Source organism: Dasypus novemcinctus, chromosome 9, assembly GCF_030445035.2.
Source record: "Dasypus novemcinctus isolate mDasNov1 chromosome 9, mDasNov1.1.hap2, whole genome shotgun sequence".
In the NCBI taxonomy this organism is placed as follows: domain Eukaryota; kingdom Metazoa; phylum Chordata; class Mammalia; order Cingulata; family Dasypodidae; genus Dasypus; species Dasypus novemcinctus.
In genome coordinates this window covers 130,885,041-130,907,102 of record NC_080681.1, presented here as the reverse complement: position 1 = coordinate 130,907,102, position 22,062 = coordinate 130,885,041, and the positions used below count along the sequence as shown (strand labels likewise).

The 22,062-nt window shown below is 61.1% G+C and overlaps 1 protein-coding gene across 4 annotated transcripts in view; it reads left to right on the top strand.

The window, feature by feature from the left end:
• Window positions 1-22,062, top strand: part of PRKCZ (protein kinase C zeta) — a 113,448-nt gene that overhangs the window by 73,253 nt on the left and 18,133 nt on the right. For all 4 annotated transcript variants that reach the window (XM_071217825.1, XM_058304614.1, XM_058304616.1 and 1 more), the window contains 5 exons: window positions 5,226-5,357; window positions 6,232-6,313; window positions 7,579-7,631; window positions 9,264-9,452; window positions 14,997-15,094. In XM_071217825.1, the coding sequence (XP_071073926.1) occupies window positions 5,226-5,357; window positions 6,232-6,313; window positions 7,579-7,631; window positions 9,264-9,452; window positions 14,997-15,094 (554 nt within the window). The remainder of the gene's footprint in view (window positions 1-5,225; window positions 5,358-6,231; window positions 6,314-7,578; window positions 7,632-9,263; window positions 9,453-14,996; window positions 15,095-22,062) is intronic.

Sequence of the window (22,062 nt, the reverse complement as noted above, 5' to 3'; positions counted from 1 at the left end):
CTAGTTTTTGGTATACAATTGTTCATTTTATTTTCTTGTAATTCTTTCTATTCCTTTAAGGTCAGTAGTGATATCACCATTTCCCTTTCTGATTTCAGTTATCCACAGCTTTTCTCCTTTTCTCTTGATCAGGCTAGCTAAAGATTTTTCAATTTCATTGATATTTTTTCAAAAAACTTTTTTTTTCTAGCCTTTATTTCATTTGTCTCTGCTTTAATAATAATTTTTCTTTTATTTTCCTAGTTTCTCAAGGGACACATTTAGGTTTTAGTTTGAGGTCTTTCTTTTTTAATATAGGCATTCATAACTATAAATTTCCCTCTGAGCTCTGCCTTCACTGCATCTCATGAGTTTTGATATATTGTGTCTTTGTTTCATTTGTCTCTAAGTGTTTTCTGATTTCCCTTGCAGTTTCTTCTTTGACCCATTGGTTGTGCTGTTACTGAGTACTACTTTTACTTTATTTTGAAAACGAGACAGGAGTCTTTGCTAACAGATCATCGTAGAGTTGATACTGGTTCTGTGCACACCTGTGCCCCGTGGGTACCACGGGGGCCAGGCCGGTGTCCGCTGGGAGGGGGCAGGGCCTCAGGTTCGTTCACATTCAGCCTGGGGTGAGGCTGGCCGTGTGCCCCCCGAGAGGAGGACAGGGACGCAGCAGCCCCGATGGCCCCTCCGTGTGCAGGACCCTCACCACGCTCGAGGGGACGCCCGAGAACGGGGTGAGGCCACTCCACGGAGCGGAGATTCCCGGGTGCCGCGTCTCGCCGGAGAAGCAGCGGAGGAGTGTGTGCGGGTGGGGGGAGGACCGGGCTCGCCGCTCGGGAGCCCACCGCGGACGCGGAACCTCCCCCAGGAGCCCGGCGAGCCCGGCTGAGTGTGGAGAGGCAGCGTGCCTGCGGCTGTGCATGTGTGCATGTGTGTGTGCATGTGTGTGTGCATGCGTGGGGGTAGGTGCGTGGTTGCGCGGGGTGTGGATGTGTGTGCGTGCGTGCATGTGGTGCACATGAGGTGTGTTGGGTGTGGTATGCACATGCGCCTGGGGGGTGAGTGTGTGTGTGGGAGCATGCGCGTGCACACATGCATGTGGGTGTTTGTGCACATGCACACGAATGTGTACATGGATGTGTGTGTGCGTGCATGTGTGCGAGGGGTATGCATGGGTGCACCTGTGTGACTACATGTGTGGGCATGTGCACATGCTTGTGGGGTGTGTGCACGGACGTGTGGGTGCCCACGTGTAGATGTGGGCATATATGTGGGCGTGTGGGCGTGCATGTGGGGGAGTGCTTGTGGAGGAGTGAGCGTGGGTGTGTGGCGTGCGCATGGCGCGCACGTGTATACATCCACGTGCATGCATGTGCGCGTGGGGGGCGTGTCTGTATGCTTGCTCGCGGGTTGTGGGGAGTGGGCATTTCCGGCAGAGAGCAGACAGCGCTCAAGCCCTGAGGCAGACGGGGTGGGTTGGTGGGTCAGAAACAGTGTTGAGGCGCCAGGCGCCCCTCCCAGAGTGACTGTGGAGGCAGTTTCCCTGGAGAGGCTGGGCCAGGACAGATCTGGCCTCAGGACCCCAGCGGAGGCCGAGACCCGCGGGGTAGCAGTGGAGGGAGGTCCTCCCACCACGTGTCCTGTCTCTGCCCAGGCTCAGGACAGAAAGTTCTCCTTGGGGGAGACGGGGCAGCCTCAGGGAAGGCCTCAAGGTGCTGATTGTGGGGTGCTGGGGGGAGGTGGCGAGCAGGGAATGCTCCTGGGCAGCGAATGCTTGCAAATCTCTCTGTTTCTTGCAAGGACAGTGTCCTAGTTTGTCTTTTGCGGACCCCAGAAAATGTCCTTAAGCTAACCCGTTCCTGTGCCCGCAAGCGCCGTGTGGGGGGCCTTTTGATCAGATTCAGTTAAGGGGCCTTGGTGGGATCGCTGGGTGAGGCGGCGTTAGGGCCTTCTGCTGGCTGCACCTGTGAGGTGGCCGGGTTGGCTCCCCGCCCTCTGTCTGGGTCTCGTATAAACTGAGATCACACACACAGAAGACACAGAAGAAGGCCCTGCCTCCCTGACCTGCCACACGAGAGGGGACTCTGGGCCCCCCTCCAGCTACAGAAAGGCAGGGGAGCCCCCAGGGGCTCAGGGAGCCTCAGCCCAGGGAGAGGCGCCTGGTTGCCCCGCTGCGCTCCAGAAGGAGAGAGGCTGACCCTCGTCGTGCCCCGCGTGGCCAGCCTCCAGGAGAAGGAGAGAGCCTGACCCCTGTCATGCCTCCCCCGCGTGGCCGGCCTCCAGGACCTGCCGGCAGACGCCCCTTGGTCTCTGATGAAGCCTTCACTTGGATATCTCATAGCTTGGGAACTATTACATTTTACCCAAAATAAATGCCCTCAAAAAAAAAACAACCACCCATTTCTGATGTTTTGTGTTGGCAGTCCTCGGAAACTGAAACAGAAACTGAGACCAGGAGAGTGGGGTGCTGCAAATAGAAATCCCCAAAAGTTGGACTGGTTTTGTAAATGGGTAAGGGGAAGGCTCTGGAGGAACCAGAGATGCTTGATGGCTTAGAGGAGACCGCTGGCCAAAAATACGGACACTCACGAGACTTCCGAGGAGGACCGAGATGCTGGTGGAAGGAAGGGGATCCTTCGAAGGGGCAGAGAATTTGGCAAAATGGACCATGTCAGATGGAACACAGAACCCGAGAGCAGTGGGCTGGACGTGTAGCTGAGATTTCCTTACGGAAGGTGCCCCCGTAGCGTGCAGCAGAACGCGGAGGCCAGCCGGGTGAGGCCTGACCTCCTGCACAGAGAAGCCAGGAACTGGTGTTTGGGAAGTTCCAAGCTTCCAGAAAACGGGAGACGAGGGCCCCGGGCGGGGACTTGCCTGAACCTGGAACCAGCCAGCCACTGCCCTGCAAGGCGGCCCTGGGAATTCAGCTGTCCAGGGAGGGTGCGTGGACAGCCCTGCCGATGGTCGCACGCCACCACCAAGCTGCCTGCCGGCGCTGTCGACAGAGACCCCTGCCCGCCTGGGCCAAAGGGGCAGAGGGAAGATGAAGGAGGGTCCACCTCGGGGGCCAGCGGTGGGGGCCGAGGGCCGGCCTCGGGACAGGCTCTGAGACCAAGAGAGGGACCCCGCACAGCGGTGGGGACCGGCCTGCCACCCCTGTCCGCGGGGAGCTCGGCTGCCCCGGGCTGTGGAGAGGGTGGGGCACATCCCCGGAGACGGGGCGTTGGGTTGTGACCCTGCTGTTCTGAGGGCGTTGGGCCTGTGCCCCAGTTGTGGCCGTCACCCCGGGGTTCCCAGGGGGAGGCCTAGAGCCCGGCCGCCACCCGGGTGCTGGACGAAGGTGGGACCAGCAGGGTGGCGGCTGGGAGGAAGGGTGCGCCTGCACGAGGTCCTGGGAGGAAACCGTGTTCCGCGGGGGACACTCAGACTCTGAAATCTGAAGGAGGGGTCCTGCAGGTTTTCGGGACTGTTGGGGAGCTGTGGCGCCCGTTTTCCCTCCAGGGTCAACCTGCGTTCGTGGAAACGTTCCTCCCCGGCCTGTCCCTCCTTGTACACTGGGAGCAGATGACTCGTTTTCTAAGCTTCACATGTCGACAGCCGGAGGGGCATTTTTTTCCCCAAGACAGACCGCATGCCTGCCTGGCTCTGGATGGGGTTTGTACATAGCGTTGCTGCCGGGCTGGTTTAAGGCATTTGAAATGCTGTGCTGAAGGCACACGTGTCTCGGGGTCCAGAGCGTGGAATGTCCTGGTTTGTCTCTCGTGGACCCCAGAAAGTAACGTCCTTAGGCGAACCCATTCCCATGTCTGAACGCAGCGTGGAGGGGGCCTCTTGATTAGGCGCAGGTCAGGGGCCTTTGATTAGATCGCTTGATTAGATCTCGGCAGGGCCTTTGACTGGACGGTGTCAGCGAGGCGTCACCAGGGTGGGTCTCGGCCCTCTTGCTGGGTCTCGTATAAACCGAGATCTCCCAGAGACACGGGACAGGGAGCCCTGCCTTCCTGACCTGCCACGTGAGAGGGGCCTCCGGGCTCCCCTCCAGCTGCGGAAAGGCAGGGGAGCCCCCAGGGGCCCAGGGAGCCGCGGCCCGGGGAGAGGCGCCCGGTCGCCCCCCTGCGCTCCAGGAGGAGAGAGCCGCCCCCCGTCGTGCCTCCCCGCGGGGCCAGCCTTCAGGAGCTGCCGGCGGCTGACCTGCGGGGAGGAAGCACCTCGACAGGGCCTGGACTCGGACGTTCTGCAGCCTCGGAAGTGTAAGCTTTTACCCTAATAAGCCCTCTTTGTAAAAGCCCACCCGTTTCCAGTAATGAGGCATCGGCCGCTTTAGCCAGCTAAAACAGCTACTTAAACACCTGGATTAAAAACAAATCACTTATAACCTGTCCAGCTTTAATATAGACATTAAGGAAAAACAAAAGGTGTTTTGCAAAAAAACAGACGTTCCCTTGGCTACGTGCCTGCTCAGACACGCACGCGCGGGCCAGAGCGGACCCGTGGCGGCGAGGGGCAGGCAGAGGCCGTGGGGGAATGTGCGGGGGCGGAGGGGGGGTCGACGGAATGCAAGGGGCTGGCGAAATGCGGCCTGGACAGCGGCCCCAAATGAGCAGCTCTAGGAGATCACACCGAGGGCGGGCTGCTTTTCCGTGGGGCGGGGACCCCCACGCCGTGGGGTGCTCTGACCAGGGGCAGCCCCATCCACTTCAGACACCCCTGGGCGCCCTCGGGCAGGCAGACGCGGCCCGTCGCCCTGCTCCCTGAGCTGCGCTCCCCCCGCGTGGGAGTGGATTCTGGGGTCTGCCGGCCCGTCCCGCCCTCAGCGCGCCCTGTGGGCTCCTGGGCAGGCTATTTGACGGGATGCTGTGTTCCTTCTTCAAGAGTAACCGGGGACTCAAAAAGCAAGGAATTTTTTGCAAAACGGCGAACAGAAAGCTAAACATGTACATAAATTGTCAGAAAAACCCCTGAGAAGTCCAGGCGCCCGGTGGCACACTCACGCGTGTGAGGGGCGTGCAAATCGACGCCAGGCGGCCAGCAAGTGTGGAGCCTGCTTCCTGGGCGTTGGGTGACATTCAACGTTTCATAAAAACGTCCCCAGACCAGCTGGTGGCAGTTGACACTGGTTTCAGGTTGTTTAGGACCAAAAGGAACAAAGCTGGAAAACCACACTGCCCCGTGGCGGGTCGGAGTGGCCGCCACGCCGCCGGGCCGGGCCTGGGCTGACCGCTCCACTTTGTCCCCAGAGAGCCTACTGCGGCCAGTGCAGCGAGAGGATATGGGGCCTCGGACGGCAGGGCTACAGGTGCGTCCACTGCAGGCTCCTGGTCCATAAACGCTGCCACCGCCTCGTCCCGCTGACCTGCAAAAAGCATATGGTGAGTCGGCGGGCGTGGCCAGGGCGTGGGGCCACGGGGCGCGGACGGGGCTGGCCCCGGGGACCCTCAGCTCCTCGGCGGGGGGCGTGGCAGCATCCTGGTCACCGGGACGGGTGGCGCGTGGCCCTCGCGGCCTCCCTGCTCTGTCGCGCGAGGGGAGCCAGCCTGGGGACCCCAGCCGTGGGGCAGCTCCCGGGCGCCCTGTGCCACCCCGGACGTCAGGGGCCCCCACCTGCCTCCCGGCCCCTCCGGGCCCAGCGTTCCCTCTGGGAAGCAGCGGCTTCCCGGGCACCACGAGCTGCCATCACCACGGCAGCCGCCTCCCCCCAGGCGCCCAGCCGTGAGGGGCTGCGGCAGCGGCTTTGCCCCCAGGGTGCAGCACGGGGAGGGTGGGCGCGAGTTTGGGTGGTGCGTGCCCGGCCGCTGGGTGGGGAGAAAGGGCTTCTGGGGGCCGGTGCCCTCGGCTCTCTTTTGGGCTAAGAAGACCCTGTCAGAATCCCGGTGTCTCCCCCACAAAGTCGGGATGCAGGGGCATGGGCTCCCGACCCCAGAACTGGGGGTGAGGCACAGCCCCCCTGGCCAAGGCTACCCTCCACCGGGCAGACATGTGCCCTTTGACCCCACATCCCCTTCAGCCTGAGAAGCGAGGCCGCCCCAGCCTGGCCGCTCGGAACCACGCTCCACCAGTGGGGAGCCGGCAGGACCGCGACGCCGGCTGCGCGGAACCCGTGCTGTCACTGTGGGGGGGGCGCGCGTCCGCCCGGCATGTGAGGACCTGAGCGGCTACTGCTGGGAGGGCTGAGCCCGAGGTCGCGAGGCGGCTACAGGCCATGGCCCAGCTGGCCCCTTGGCAACAGCGCGCATCTCTCGGCAGGATTCTGTCATGCCTTCCCAGGAGCCTCCAGTAGACGGCCAGAAGGACGACGTGGACCTGCCCTCCGAGGACACAGATGGAAGTAGGGGCTGCCCCGGGGTTGTTCCCACCTTGGGAGGCCCCCGGGGCCCCTGAGCATGAGCCAGCAGCCTGCCCCGGGGGCAGGGGTGAGGGGCATGGGGGGCTGGGCACGGGCAAGGGGGAGGGTGGGGGTGGGCATGGAGGACCACAGGGGGTGGGCATGGGGGCCAGGGGGAGGGGCACGGGGGACGGGCATGGATGACCACAGGTGGTGGGCAGGGGGTGGGCCTGGGGGGATGGCATGGGGGGGGCATCAGGAGGAGGGCAGGGGGTGGGCATGGGGCCAGGGGACCAGAGTGGGCTCCCCCAACACTGGAGGACCGTGCTGGGTCAGTGGGGGGCTGGGCTGCCCTGAGGGTCCGGGGGGGCCGCCTCTGCAGACTTTGGGGTACTAGAAACTCATTTGGAGTGGCCGCCACCCTGCCTGGGCTTCTCCCCACAAGCCTGCAGGTGCGCTGAGCGGGTCCTGGCAGGGCCCTGGGCCCCTGCTGTGTGCTGGGCATGGTGGTTGGATCTCTTGGGTTTTCTCGTGTGTGTGCTGGGGAGAGACTTTTTTTTACTGCTTGGAAGAGTTCTGCAAGAGTCCTCAGACTATGGCGGGAGTAACGGCCCAGCTCTGTAGAACCTCCCCGTGATGCGTGAAAGCCCTAGCTCTCGATTGATACACGTGAGCTCTCGTCCTGCCAGGAGCCCTTGAGCTATGAAGTGGCACCAATAACAGAGAGCATTTAACACCAAGGAGGCCCCTAAGAGACCACCCACCACCCACCCACCACCCACCACCCATCACCCATCCACCCACCCACCCGCCACCCACCTACTCACCCACCACCACCCACACACCTCTTTACTATCCTCCCACCCACTGTCCTCGCCTCCATGCCTTCACCCACCCACTCTTCATCCTTCCTCCGTCCGTCCACCTTTCCATCCGCCCGTCTAGTCTTCCATCTGCCCAGTCCTAGAAAAAAGACTGGGAGTCGCGACCCCGGAGCCCTTCCCCTGTTCTTCCCAGCCAAGCCCCGGGGAGTCACAGCAAGACCCCAGGCCCCCCGATGCTGCGAGCCGGGGGCGGACCCAGGCACGCTCGTTTTCACAGACGCGCGCCGAGGCCGGTGTCGCTGGCTGCAGGCTCGCCCTGCGCCGCTGGCCGGGCCGGGGCCGTGGCGTCCCTGGGAACGCGGGGGCGTGGCCGCCAAGGCCCACGGGCCTCTCTCCCGCCCTGCCCTGATGACGCCTGACGCGCTTCTCTTCCTTCTTCCCCAGTCGCTTATATTTCTTCGACCCGGAAACATGACAGCATCAAAGATGACTCAGAGGTGAGTGCGCAGAAGAGCGCGCGGCGTCCCCAGAGCGTGTTGGACAGGTTGCTAGCGCGTTGGGGGCCGTCATGGGGACACCAGCCCTGCCAGGCAAGACCGCGGCTCGTGGGCAGCTCAGAGGAGCCCCTGTCCCGGGCACCGCGCCGAGCCTGCGAGGAGTCCCAGCTGCGCAGCCGCAGGTCATGCGCAGTGGGGGCGGGGCGCCAGCAGTCGGGGGGCCGTGCGGGGCCACGCTGCACAGTGCTGACCGAGCCTCGCTCCCCTTCTGTGAAGCTGGGGTAACCATGCTCCGTTCTCGAGCAGCCGTGGCCGGGCGTGCGTGGCCGTGGGCACAGCGCTTTCCTGTCGGCACCGGGCGGGGCTGACCCCCGCCGCCATGGGAGCGCACGTGGCCGTGCACGTGGCCGCGTGTGCAGGGCGCTGGGCCTCACGCCCCACAGGCCCCCTGTGGCGAGTCGGGCCCTCGGGGCGCGGTGAGCGCGTGGCCCACAGGGCGCCGTTCCCGTGGGGCGTTGGGGGCGGGGCGGCCGTCGCCGGGTGCTGCTTCAGAGGCATCCTTCAGGGAGCCCCGGGGGGCTGTTGGGGACCACCTGCTGGCCACCTTCACAACCCCCACCCCAGACGCCAGACAGTGGAGGGCGCAGGGCCGGCTCCAGAGCTGGAGTTTTATTCAGGTTTTTGTTGCATAAAAGCCGCTGCGCCTCTGCTCCGTCCCTTCCCCCGTTGGGCCCCTGCCGGCCGCCGGCGCCCTCTCCCCTCCATCAGCTCGTCCGGCCGCCTCCTGGCCGAGGCCCTGTGCGTCCAGCCCGGGGGGTCAGCGGCGCTTCTCCACCCGCAGCTGCCCTTCACGCCGGGGTACAGACCCCCAAGAGGTGACTGCCGTGCCGGGCACATGTCGCCTGCCGGGACCCTGGGGTGCCCTCAGGGGTCATCCTGTGTCTGGTTCGAGGCGCTGGGAAAGCAGAATCCAGAGCCAGCTCCCCACGGTCACGCCCTTCCTCCACCACGCGTGGCCTCGCCGGCGGGGCCCGGCGGGAGGAACCGCAGTAACGGCCGCCGCCCCCCTTCTGAGTTCCTGGTTTCTTGCTCTACGGCCTGTGGACCTGTGCAGGCGTAGGCCAGGCGGGCGCTAGACCCTCCCGGGGAAGCTGGCAACGCAGCTCAGAGGACCGCCCGTGGCCACGCCTAGCCAAGGGCCAGACCGCAGGCTCGTGGCCTCGGGGCTTCTAGCCCCTCCCTCAGAGGCTCCTGCGCTTTATCTTGGTTTTCCTCTCCCCCATTGGCGGGTCTGGGGGTTCTCCCTACATGGAGACAGGCTGGTGGCAGGAGCGCAGCGGTGTGGCCTTGGAGCCGTGGATGCAGCGGCATGGGCTCGGAGCCGTGGGCACGGCATTGTGGGCTCGGAGCTGTGCGCATGGAGCCATGGGTGCAGAATGGGGAGCCATGGACGCAGCGGCGTGGATGTGGAGCACGGCAGTGTGGGCTTGGAGCCATGGGTGCGGCGGCGTGGACGTGGAGCTGTGGGTGTGGGCTGTGGGCTCTTGCTGCCTTCGGCGTGAACGTGGCCCCATCCTCCGAGCTCGCGGGCGGGTCCCGTTCTCATCTCCTCTGTTCGTCTCCCGCCCCCAGGACCTTAAGCCGGTTATCGATGGGATGGACGGGATCAAGATCTCTCAGGGGCTCGGGCTGCAGGACTTCGACCTGATCCGGGTCATCGGGCGCGGGAGCTACGCCAAAGTCCTGCTGGTGCGGCTGAAGAAGAACGCGCAGATCTACGCCATGAAGGTGGTGAAGAAGGAGCTGGTGCACGACGACGAGGCGAGTGCGCGGGGCGCTGCGCGGGGCCCGCCTTCCGCTGGCGTGGTCCTTGGGACGTCCGGTAGGACGGTGCCGCACCGTGGGTCGTGCCGGGCGCGGGCTGTGGCCCCGGGCAGAGGTGCTTGTGCACGGGAAGGCGGTCCTGGGGCCGGGGCAGTGACCGCTGGCTGGGCGTGGCAGCCGGCATGGCTCATCCGTCGGGGGGGCGACCGAGGGCCCATTCGGGCGGCAGTTTCTGGCCACAGCGTCCTAACCCCTGGGCTGCCCTGAGAGGGACGGACGGGAGCCCTGCCCTGAGGGGTCAGCCAGGGCCTGGCCCCAGACCCCCGAGCGTGACGTTGGTTGGAGAAAGGTGCTTGCGATGGCATCGAGGGTCTCGAGGTGACGTCCTCCTGGGCTCCCTGGGCCTAAACCCAGTAGTGGCAGGTGTCCTCCGAAGAGAGCAGGGGGGCTTGACACTGACAGACAGACAGACATGGTGGCCACAGGCCAGGAGCTGAAGGAGCAGGAAGGGTTCTCCCCAAAGCTTTGGGGGGGTGTGCAGTGGTGGGTGATTGGGGGGGTGGCAGCGTCCTGGAGGGGGAGAGTGGGAGGGGTGGGGGCAGTTCCTGGGGGGGAGCAGGGGGTTCCTTGTCCTAGACGGTGGGGGGTGCTGGTCTAGTCCAGGTGCACGGCTTGGGTGTGACCACGCTTGAAGTTTGCGCTGCCCACGTGGGGACGCCGAGGAGCCGTGGGATGAGCACGGTTGGAGCTCGGGGCTCCTTGGGGTGCAGAGATGGTGGATGAGCCGCTGCCCCTGCAGGGTCCCCTGGGAGAAGGGCACAGGGCGGCCAGGATGAGCCCCGAGGCAGAGGCACTGCAGGCGTCTTTGGCCTGTCCGTGGACTTCACGCCGCCTCCAGGGGCAGGCCTGGCTGTCCTGGATGCCCCGTTTGCCCTCACTTTCCTTACCTGTAGGAGGAGGGGGAGTCTGGAAGGTTTGGGGCTCCGCATCTGGGCTAGAAAGAGCCAGAGCTGTGGGCCCTCATGCCCGGAGGCCGGCCCGACAGCAGGGTCTCCCCACAAGGCAGCGCGAATCGAGGGCGACGGCCCCACAGCCCAGGGCTGGTGCTCCAGACGGGAGAGGGGCCTGGGGGAGCTGTGGACCTCTGCACCCCAAGTTCCTCACACCTAAAGTGGAGGTAACCCCAGCCCTGCAAAGCCATCGTGGCGGTCACACGTGGCAGTGCGTAGAGCCCACATGGTCAGAACGGTCGTGTGCGTTTCATTTTGGCCAAATGGCTACCGATGGAAAGGACCGGAAATGGGTAGGCTTTTATACAGGGGATTTAGGGCAAAAGCTTAAAGTTCTGGGGCCATGAAATGTCCAAATCAAGGCACTGTCAGAATTGCTTTCTCACCAAAGTCTTCTGCTCGGCAATCCTGGGGTTCGGCCACATGGCAAAGCAAGATGGCGGCTGTATTAGTCAGCCAAAGGGATGCTGATGCAAAATACCAGAAACTGGTTGGTTTTTATAAAGGGTATTCATTTGGGGTAGGAGCTTACAGATACCAGGCCATAAAGCATAAGTGACTTCCCTCACCAAAGTCTATTTCACGTGTTGGAGCAAGATGGCTGCCGACGCCTGCGAGGGCTCAGGCTTCCTGGGCTCCTCTGGGCTCAGCGCCTCTGTTTCCTCCACAAGGTCAGCTGTGGACAATCCGGCATACGGCTCTGTCTCTCTCTCCCTGGGGCTCCAGCTTCAGCATCAAACTCCAAAATCAAAACTCTAACATCAAAAACCCTCAACTCTGTCCTTTGCCATGACTTTTATCTGTGACTCATTACCCTAAAGATGTGGCCCAATCAAAGACCTAATCGTAACTTAATCACACCCAGGTACAGACCAGATTACAAACATAATCCATTGTCTGTTTTTGGAATTCATAATCATGTCAAACTGCTACACTCCACACTCTGAATTCCAAAAAGACTGTACAGTATTCAAAAAGACCTTAAATCATAACACTGCAAGTACTAAATCATATTTAAGTCAATTTAAAGAAATACAGTTTGTCTTGGGGCAAAGTTTCACTTGGATGTAGATTTCTGAAATTACAAAATAATTTATCTGCTTTCAGTACACAAATGGACAGAAAAAAGGATGAACATCTTCATTACAATAAGGAGAAATTGGGAGGGAAACATGAGTCACCTGTCCTCTACAGTTCAGTAAACCTGTGGGGCATCCTCCATTCGATTTCAGTCTGAGAGTCACTCTTAAGATGATGGCTTCTTCTCCTTGGGGCCATATGGAGGCTCACCCTTTCCACGTGCTTGCCCAGTGGCCATTTTCTTGGTTCCACCCTCATCAAGCATCTGGGTGTCAACCAAGCTCCAGACCTCTCCCTCCAAGAGCGTTGGGGTGACTGCCACACCTCACCCAAGCTTTGGGTTAGAGTCTCAACCCGCCTAGTACAGCATCGCGAAGACAACAGTCCCCCTAACCTTTGGCACACAGGCTCAATCCTCTCAGAGCAACGGGTTGACCACCTGGCCTTCCCTAACCTTTGGGGGACAGGGCCACCCCTCTCAGACCTGTGGGGTGCTGACCTTAACCACCCTAATCCTTGGGGAATGTGCCCCACCCTCTTTGTACCCTGGGGCAGCAAAACTCTCCCAGAACATCAGGAGGGAATATCCACCCTCTTCAACCACAGGTGCAAACTCACCCTCTCTGTACACATGGTGGGGTTCCTCCCTTGGCCCAAGGTGATATCTTAATTCCAGATCTCAGCTTCCATGGTTTTCCTCTTAAAGCTGTTTCTCCTTCCATTCCTCCTTTCCATGTCCCTTTAAGTCCAAGCTGACAGTGGTTTTGTTCATGCAGCTCTCTCAAAAACCTTGTTGGTTTGGCATGCAGGAAGCAGGAGTCCCAGCCATAGGACAGTAAGACTTCCCACAAGTCTTTCCAACATAACTGCATCTTCAATCCTGACTTACAAGTTCCAAGTTTAGTTAAGTCCTCCAATGGGGCACTTTCTTCTGGGAGCTTGATTTCCAAAGGCTTGGAATTCCCAGAATTAGCTTCTGTTTTCTTTGTGCCCAACAGTTCAGTCCTCAACATACCTCTCTTGTCTAGCATTTTGCTATAAGCTGCAAGCAGAAGCCAAGCTGCATTCTCTGGGTTTTCTTTGGAAATTTCTTCAGCTAAATGCCCAGGCTCACCATTTTCAAATTCTGCTTTCCATAAAACATCAGGAGTTAATCTTGCTAAGCTCTCTGCAACTTTAAAACACGGATCGCCATTCCTCCAGTTTCCAATAATAGTTTAATCATTTCCTTCCAAGCCATCATAAAAAGTCTCTTTAGCATCCCTGTTGCTATCAATAGTCCCTTGAAAGCACTGTAGGTCTTTTCTTCCAAGCATCTCACAATCCCTCCAAAAAATACCCCCTACCCATTTGTAAAACTTTCCTAGAATTTCAGTAATTGCAAAAGCATTTCCCCACTCCTCAGTACCAAATTCTGTATTAGTCAGCCAAAGAGGTGCTGATGCAAAATACCAGAAGTTGGTTGATTTTTATAAAGGGTATTTATTTGGGGTAGGAGCTTACGGATACCAGGCCATAAGCATAAGTTACTTCCCTCACCAGAGTCCTAAGATGGCTGCTGACACCCGGGAGGGCTCAGGCTTCCTGGGTTCCTGACTGCCGGTCTTACTTCTCTCTGGGTTCAGGGTTCCTTTCTTCCTGGGACCGGCTTCTCTTTCCTCTGTGTGCTTTCTTCCCAGGGCTCCAGGATAAGGCTTCCGCATCAAACTCCAACATCAAAAACCCTCAACTGTCCTTTGCCGTGCCTTTTATCTGGATGTACTAATGATGTGGCCCAGTCAAAGTCCTAATCATAACTTAATCACACCCAGGTACCGACCAGATCACAAATATAATCAGTGTCTATTTTTGGAATTCATAACCATGTCAAATTGCTACAGCAGCCAAGCTCTGCCGAGGTCCCTACCTTCCCTTCTAGAGTCCGCCATCTCCTGGAGCTCGGCTGTGGGCAGCCAGGCACAGGTTGTCTCCGTCTGGGCCTCCTCTCTGCCTCGGCTGCTCTGCTATCTTCCCGAGTTTAGCTGTGAGCTATCAGGCTCATGACTCATCTCTTCCTGGGCCACAGCTCTTTGAGCCTCTCGGGGTCTCTCCTTGAGCTCAGCTGTGGGCAAGCCTGGGGTCCTTTCTCACACGTGGCAGGATCAAATATGGTGTCTTCCTTTATCTGTGTCTGGTTTTATATCAGACCCAGCAAGAGAGCGGAGACTCAACTTGAGTCCTGTCTCACTGGCCTAGTCCAATTGAAAGGGTCCCACGCCCACAGGAATGGATTAGTCCACAAGCATCATCTTTCTGTTTTGGAGACTCATAAAATAATTTCACACTGCCACATGGTGGCTCCCTCCGGTGGTGGTGGCAGTGGTGGATGACAGGTGGTGGTTGATTCTGATGGAGGCAATGATAGGTAATAGATGGTGGTGGTGGAGAACGGCTGACGGTTTGGTGATGGAGATGGTAATGGGTGATGGTGATAGAGATGGTAATGGGTGATGGTGATGGAGATGGTAATGGGTGATGGTGATGGAGATGGTAATGGGTGATAGTGATGGTGGTAGATATGGAGATGGTGGTGGATGACGGTTGGTGGGTGATGACTGGTTTAAGTAGTGATGGGTGATGGTTAATGGTCAGTAATGATGGAGGTAAATGATGGATAATGGAAAATGGTGGTGGAGATGGTAATGGGTGATGGCTGATGATGGAGGAGGATGGTTGGCAGTTGATAATGATGGAGGTAGATAACTGGTGGTGATGGATGATGGTTGAGAATGATGGTTGGTGTCTTAGTTTGCCAAAGGGCTGTTGATGCAAAGTACCAGGGATGGGTTAGGTTTTTAAGTGGGAGTTTTATTTAGGGAAAAAGCTTACAGTTCTGGGGCTGTGAAATGTCCAAATTAAGGCATCGGCAGAGATGCTTTCTCACCAAGGTCAGCTGCCCATGATCCTGGGCTCCTGCCACGTGGCGAAACAGGATGGCGGCTGCTCTCTGCCTTGTCCCTGCCTTGCCCGTGGGCTCACTGTCTCCTGGAGCCCAGCTGTGGGCGACCAGGCATGTGGCTCGTCCCCTCGGCCTCACGCGGCCCCTGGGCTGGCCTCTTGGGGGCTTCGTGCTTCAGCTTCGCTGCTGGCGGTCCTCGAGTCCTCTCCCACGCCCAGGTCAGATGGCAGCTCCTCTGTCCGTGTCCCCTTTCCCCCGTATCTGCGTTCAGGTAAAGCTCCAGCGAGACCCACCCTGAGTCACGCCTCACTGACCGCTGCAGGGCCCACCCTGCAGGAGGGCTCAGTTCAAGAACGTACTCTCCACTTGGGACCCCATGCGCTGTCACAGGTGGCGTGCAGGAGGAGCCGTGTTTCCCAAAGGTGGCCTCCCGTCGGCAAGGACGAGGCTTCTTCTGCCCCCAGGTGCCCGCGGGGCGTTCGGGAGCCTCATGAGCCCTTGTGTCCATTTCAGGACATCGACTGGGTGCAGACGGAGAAGCACGTGTTCGAGCAGGCGTCCAGCAACCCCTTCCTGGTGGGCTTGCACTCCTGCTTCCAGACGACGAGCCGGTAAGGAGAGGCCCTTCCTGGGCCCGCGTTCCGGCCGCACCGGCCGCCGCCTCGGAGGGGCACGCCGGGGGCAGGCCGGGGCCGGTGGCCCATCAGGCTGGCTTGGTGGCCCCGTTCGTGGGTGTCACGTTAAGTCATTTCACACGTCGGAACGTGAATGGTTTAATTCCACCGCGGAGCTTTCAACGGAGGTTTTCCTCCGGGGTTGGGGCGGGGGTGCCGCGGCCAGCGGGGCGAGGCTGCCGCTGTGTGTCTCGTGGCGTGGCGTGAACCGATGACCCCAGCGGCTCCTCCGAGGGCGCGGCACGGGCTGGAGCTCGGCCGCGCTAAAGCCCGAGGACCATGGGGAGCTCAGCGTGCGCCTGGGAACCGCGCCGCCGAGTCGACTGCAACTCACCGCGAGTTCATTTAAAAACGGCTGCGTGGGGCCCGTGTTGGGGTCTTCAGACCACCCCCAGGCTCCGCAGTCACCGGCACAGAGTCGTCCCCGAGGTGCAGACTGGGAAAAGACACGTGGCGTGAACCGGAGGAGGCACGAGCCCCCGGCCCACGGAGTGACCGCTCGCTGTCCTGCAGGCTCCCCTGCGGGGCGCTGCCCAAACTCCCCCGCTCCCAAAGGAAAGCGGGTGTCCAGCAGGGGCCTGGCCACGTGCGGGGCGCCGCCCACCCGTCCCGTCACCCAGGGCGCGCCTGCCATCGGGGGGCACAGCTCGGGGCCTCTGGCCCCTCCCTGCACGGTTCAGGTGACCCACAGCGGCTCAGCCACGGGCCCCAGGCACCCGGCACCAGCTGCTGACTCAAGCCGCACGGCCTGCCTCCCCAGCCGCAGCCGCGTCCTCCCGCCTCACTGGCTCCACCCCCCACACGGGCCTCGAGTCCTCCTCCCTCGCCGTGCCCCTGCGCTGACCACAGACCGTAATGGGGAAGAGGCCCGAGGGTGGGCAGCCCGTCCCAGCGCCGCACCCCTGCATGCTGGGGGCTCACGAGGGGTCTTGGTTAGTTTTCATGTCTAAGCCTTCAGGGCTGTGGGTGTGAAAAGCCGCTGAGCACCCCACTTGCAGCCTCACTCCTTCACGTACAGCCCCTTCTGCCTCTGGCATCTTCCTCCCAGTCCCCAAGTCCCAGGTGCCTAAAATTAGAGCTTCAAAAAGAATCACCAGGGAAGTGGACTTGGCCCAGTGGTTGGGGCGTCCGCCTACCACACGGGAGGTCCGCGGTTCAAACCCCAGGCCTCCGTGACCCGTGTGCAGCTGGCCCATGCGCAGTGCTGATGCGCGCAAGGAGTGCTGTGCCACGCAGGGGTGTCCCCCGCGTAGGGGAGCCCCACGCGCAAGGAGTGCGCCCCGTAAGGAGAGACGCCCAGCGCGAAAGAAAGTGCAGCCTGCCCAGGAATGGCGCCGCCCACACGGAGAGCTGACACAACAAGATGACGCAACAAAAAGAAATGCAGATTCCTGTGCTGCTGATAAGGATAGAAGCGGTCACAGAGGAACACACAGTGAATGGACACAGGGAGTAGACAACTGGGGGGGTGGGGAGAGAAATAAATATAAAAATAAGCCTTTAAAAAAAAAAATGACCCGCCGACTCCCAGGAGGGGGTCCCACGGTGCCACGTGTGTGCTGGGCCATGGGCCACGGGGCAGAGGTGTCTAGGACGCCGGCGCTGGGCTCGGGGGAGCATCGCCGAGCGTGGCTTGACGGGGATGTTCTCGTGGCCGTGGGGCAGTACACGTGTAAGCCGGTGACACGCCAGCGCGAGCGCCGGGGTTCACCCGCAGCATCTGTTGGGCCCAGTTGCGCCCACTGAGGTCGGCCTGCCCCGCGCCCCGCGCTTTGGGCAGCGAGGGCAGGCCCAGGCCCAGGGGCTGACAGTCCACGGGGCGGAGCCGTGACTCGGCTGGGAGGTCGCGGGGTGCCCTCGGGGCCCGTGTGGACTTCGTCTTGTTTTGGGATGAAGAAGTGCAGACAGGGGACGATGGCCGGAGGCCTGGGGGACCCGAGCAGTGGGGGCCTGGCCGGCGGGGGGGACATGCCTCACCCACACGCCCTTGCACCCCGCGGGCCAGGGCAGGAGTGTGCGGCAGCCCCGGTGCCCGAGGCTGCGCTCTGCGATGACCGCTCTGAGAGCAAAGGGAAGGGTGGGGCCTGTCCGTCCGTCGCCCGCCCACCCGTCCGCGCTCTCCCCGGGTCCTGGATCTGCTGCCTGCGCCGCTTCCCAGGGCATCGGTGGCCACGTGAAACGCCAAAACCTTGGCAAACGTTGAAGGCGCGGGAAAGCACACACGCAGGCAGGGGCCCGGCGCCACTCGGCTGTCAGCGGGCCGTTCTGCGGACGTTTCCGTGCGGACTTAGGAGGCAGCTCGTCTTGCTCCAGGGAGGACGGGAAGCCGGCGTTTCGTGGGGATCCGCTCCGTGCAGCCGCTCGAGGGAGCGCTGCCTCTTGGGCAAGACCCGGCTGCCCCTCGCGTGGGTCGGTCCCCTTGGGGGTCTCAGCGTGCTGCCCGCCGTTCTGTCGCTTCCCGGCCACCGTACCCCGAGGCTTTGGCCTCCTTTCTTCCATTACAGACGAGGTCCCTTCTCCCGGCCACGCGATTTGGTCTCCTCGAGTGAGGATTGTGCCCCGTGCCCCGGGAACTCCCTTTCGTGGGCTTGGCGGGTTTCCGGCTGCGCAGAGCTGCGCCTGCCGGTGGGATGCAGCCCGCCCCCTCCGTGCCGCGCCGTCGGCGTCTTTCCTGGCCGGTGGCGCTGGCTGGCTCCTCGTGACGTGGTGGGGGGCGGGCATGCCCCCCCTGACCCCGGTGGGTGCCCCGTTTCCTGCGGCCGCTGTCAGGGCCTGCCAGGGAGAGGGCCCAGACCCTCCCAGAATTCCAGACACCCCGATGTGCGAGTGGCTTGACGGGTGCACCGAGGGGACGGGGTCTGTGTTGGCCGGCAAGTGGGCAGGGGCGCCTATCGCTCTGGGTTCTGGACCCGCGGAGGAGGCGCCGCTGCGCTGGATGACCCCCGTTGCCGTGCCCCTGGAGCTTCCGCTCGGCGCTGGGGGTGGAAACGGCCATTCGGGGCCCGGGGGCAGTTTGTCATAGCGAGGATTCACATCCGTTTCTAGAGTTTGTTTTTTTATTTTTATTTTTTTTTAAAGATTTATTTATTTATTTAACTTCCCCCCTCCCCTGGTTGTCTGTTCTTGGTGTCTATTTGCTGCGTCTTGTTTCTTTGTCCGCTTCTGTTGTCGTCAGCGGCATGGGAAGTGTGGGAGGTGCCATTCCTCGGCAGGCTGCTCTTTCTTTTCACGCTGGGCGGCTCTCCTCACGGGCGCACTCCTTGCGCGTGGGGCTCCCCCACGCGGGGGACACCCTTGCGTGGCACGGCACTCCTTGCGCGCATCAGCACTGCGCATGGCCAGCTCCACACGGGTCAAGGAGGCCCGGGGTTTGAACCGCGGACCTCCCATATGGTAGACGGACGCCCTAACCACTGGGCCAAAGTCCGTTTCCTTAGAATTTGTTTTTTTAAAGCAGACTTCATTTCAACCTCAGAAAATAAAATAACAGACAAAAGGCAGCTCGACAAATTACAGAAGCTTTACTCTAAAAAATTCTGTCCAGGCACATTGACCGCCTGTGACCAAAAACTAACTCAGTTGTTTCTCCAGTGTTCAGAAAGATGAAGAAATGAGCACAGGTTAGTCCCATGACATAGCCGAAGTCTCCTTGTTAAGAATGCTTAATCATATTCACGTTGTAAAACTGAATCCCGCGTTCTTCGGTTTTGCCCGTTAGCACTGTCTCCTACTTACCTTTATAGTTTATCCCCGAAGTCTGCTCACCACACTGAGTTCGCGTTAGTGAGACCGGGCAGGATTCGCCTTGTGTCTGGCTTATTTCACTCGCCGTGATGTCCTCGAGGTTCCCCATGTTGTCACATGCTTCCCAGTTCCTCTCTTCCTACAGCCGAGTGATGCTCCAGCGCATGGATACACCACATTTTGCTTATCCAGTCCTCGGTTGATGGACACTTGGGTTGTTTCCATCTTTTGGCAACTGTGAACAACGCCGCTGCGAACAGCGGTGCGCAGAGGTCTGTCTGCGTCACTGCTTTCAGTTCTTCTGGGCATCTCCCTAGCAGGGGGACGGCCAGGTCAGCAGCAGCTCTCCGTTAGCTTCCGGAGGGCCCGCCGGCTGCCTTCCGCAGGAACCGCGCCACTTCGCCCTCCCCGTGAGGGAGCGCTCCTGCTTCTCCACATGCTCTCCGGCGCTGGCCCTTGTCTGATTTTTAACGGCGGCTGTCCCGTCGGGTGCTGTCTCTGGTTTGGACCTTGGTCTGCATTTCCCTGATAGCTAGTGATGGTGAGCATCCTTCCATGAGCTCTTGGGCCGTTTTTTCTTCTGGAGTTTTTTTTTTTTTCAGTTCTTAGTTCACAAGTTTATTCTGAAAAGCGTCCAGTGCTCCTGTACAGTCGCGTCGCCCTGCAGGAGAGGGGTGGGGGTTCTGGTCAAAGCACCAGGTTCTGGCAATGCCAGGAACAACACGGGACAAAGACCGGAAGGGAAATAAACTAAGTGCAGACAGATCCATAATTAAACGGTATCCATGAAAATGCAACGGTGTCAGGACTCACAGAGAGAGGGGAGGCCTCGGTGCTTGTCTCTAGGACGGCCGTTGGCTGTGTCCTCCTGGAGACGTGCTGCGTCAAGCGCTGGCTCATCGCTGTGTCCCAAGGGGCCGCTCACCCGAGGGGCCGCTCACCCGAGGGGCCGCTCACCCGAGGGGCCGCTCACCCGAGGGGCCGCACAGAAAGCAAAGGTCACGGCGGACGGCGCTGAGCCCGAGGCTGTTTCTTGACCGACAGTGTCGCTCAGCGGGCAGTGAACGGGCTCGTTGGGGGGTGGTCACGGCCGTTGAGAAGAGGCTCTGTGTTTCACAAGAAACATCTTTCGGTCCGCGTGAAAACAAGGGTTTTGAATGTTAACTCTTCTCCGACACTTTGAAGTCACAGTTGCTCGTCCCGTTTCCATCAGGTCAGTGTGTGCGGTTCGTGGTGATACCGTGCAAGTTCACAACGGCGTCCCGGGCAGTGGTCTGCGCACACGTGACGTGGACCCTCTGCAGGTGCTGGGTCAGGGCGCAGGGTCCCGCCAGGTGCCCGGATCACGGCACAGTTGTCACACAGCGAGCCTCTGGGGTGCCGGGAGCCGCGCCTGCGTGCCAGGCCTGCGGGGTTCTGTCCCCTCCACCAGCTGGTGGGCTGTAGACACCCCGAGGCCAGGGCGTGATGCAGCCTCAGAGCTGTCTTCCCAAAGGGGACACCTCTCCTGGAGACGGTGCCCAAGCACGTGGCCATCTGGATCTGGCACATCGGACCTCGGGGGGACTTCCAATAGGCAGGCAAGTGCTCCAGTGTGATCCAGTGGATCCCTGGGTGGCGAGAGGCCCCCATGTGGGCAGAGGAGCCGCCATGCACCATGGCATGAGAGGAAGGTCGTCAAACCTGTAAAGTATTTCCAAACGCTTGCATTTCCCCGTTTCCTCCAACGCTCATCGTAGAAGCCGCGTCCGCGTGTGCCCTGCTGCCCTCACGCTTCCCTGGAGGATGGCGACGCGTTCACGCAGTGAACCTTCCAGAGTCCCCTCGACACGACCCCCGTGGACCAGTAACTGGTGTCTGGGGACCCGCCCCCCGTCCCAAGCAGCGCCGCGTCCACCGCTCGTTCTGGCCGAGCCGAGACCCTCAGGACGCGCCTGTGATCTCCAGCCTCCCCTTCCCGCCTCGTGCTCCTTCTGTTCCGCGAGCGCTCTCTTCCTGGCGGGGCGCCCCCGCCCACCGTGGTGTGGGCTGAGAGTGGGGTGTCTGAGCATGGGTTCTGGAGCCCCCACCTGGCCTGACGTCACGTAACCTCCCCGAGCCTCAGTGTCCCCAGCTGTAAGTAGGGAAAATGCTAGAACTTGCCTCCTGGCTTTTGCCGTGCACAGGGCGAGCGCCAAAAGGCTCCCCTTGCTGCCATCATCAGCAAACTTCCTTCCGTGGCCGGGTGTTCGGTGCTTTGGGCTGTGAGGACCACGGGGCCTCTGTGGCCACCGCTCAGCTCGGTGCAGAGGCAGCTGTGGATGACGCGCAGAGGTGTCCGTGGCAGTGTGGTGGTAGACCCCGGCCGGGCCAGCCCTGGCTCGTGGCACCTCACTGGCTTTTCCCTCCGAGCGGGGGCGGCGTGTGGCCGGACCCGCCATGGCTCAGAGGGCCTGAGCTCCGGTCCAGTTCGTGCCCACCCGGGCTCTCCTCCGCCACCGGTGGGGCTGCCACGCCACGTCCCACGCGACCTGGAGCCCCCGGTCGGGGCAGGGCGGGCGCCGGGCCAGGCCAGCAGCTCCTGGTCGACGCCCATGTCCCCACCTCTGTCTCTGGCTGCCGAGGAACCCCCTTTTTCTGGGTTTCGCTGTTTTTCACGCATTTGATCTGGTATCGAGGGGACGTACTCCGCCGTCTTGACCCCCAGGCTGGCGTCCCTGTCACCGGTGTGAGTGTGGGGGGGTCCGGTCCCCCAGGCACGGCCGCCCAGCTCAGCCGGCGCATGGACGCGGCATCCGAGCGAAGCAGCACCTGGTTGTCCCCGTGGGTCTCAGGAGTTGTTCTGAGGTTTTATCTGGAGATAGAGACGGAGTTCACTCAGCGCCCAGATCCCCGGTACGGCCACTTCCAAGTGGAGGCCGGAGGCGCTGCCGCTCCTGAGGCTGAGTCGGTGCCGTGGACTAAGCGGCTTCCCTCAGGTGACCCCAGAGCTGGAGGAAGGGGCCGTCAGCAGCGCCTCCGTGGCGGTCTCCTCTGTTGGAAACGGAAACCGCCTTTGCCTTCGCTCTCTAGGTTTCGCGGTGGCCTCTTATTAAGCCTTTTCGGCTTCCTGAGGAGCTAGACTCTTTTCCTCCAGAATTCGGGCAGGTCTTCGCTTCCTCTCGCGACGCGTTGGTTCGATC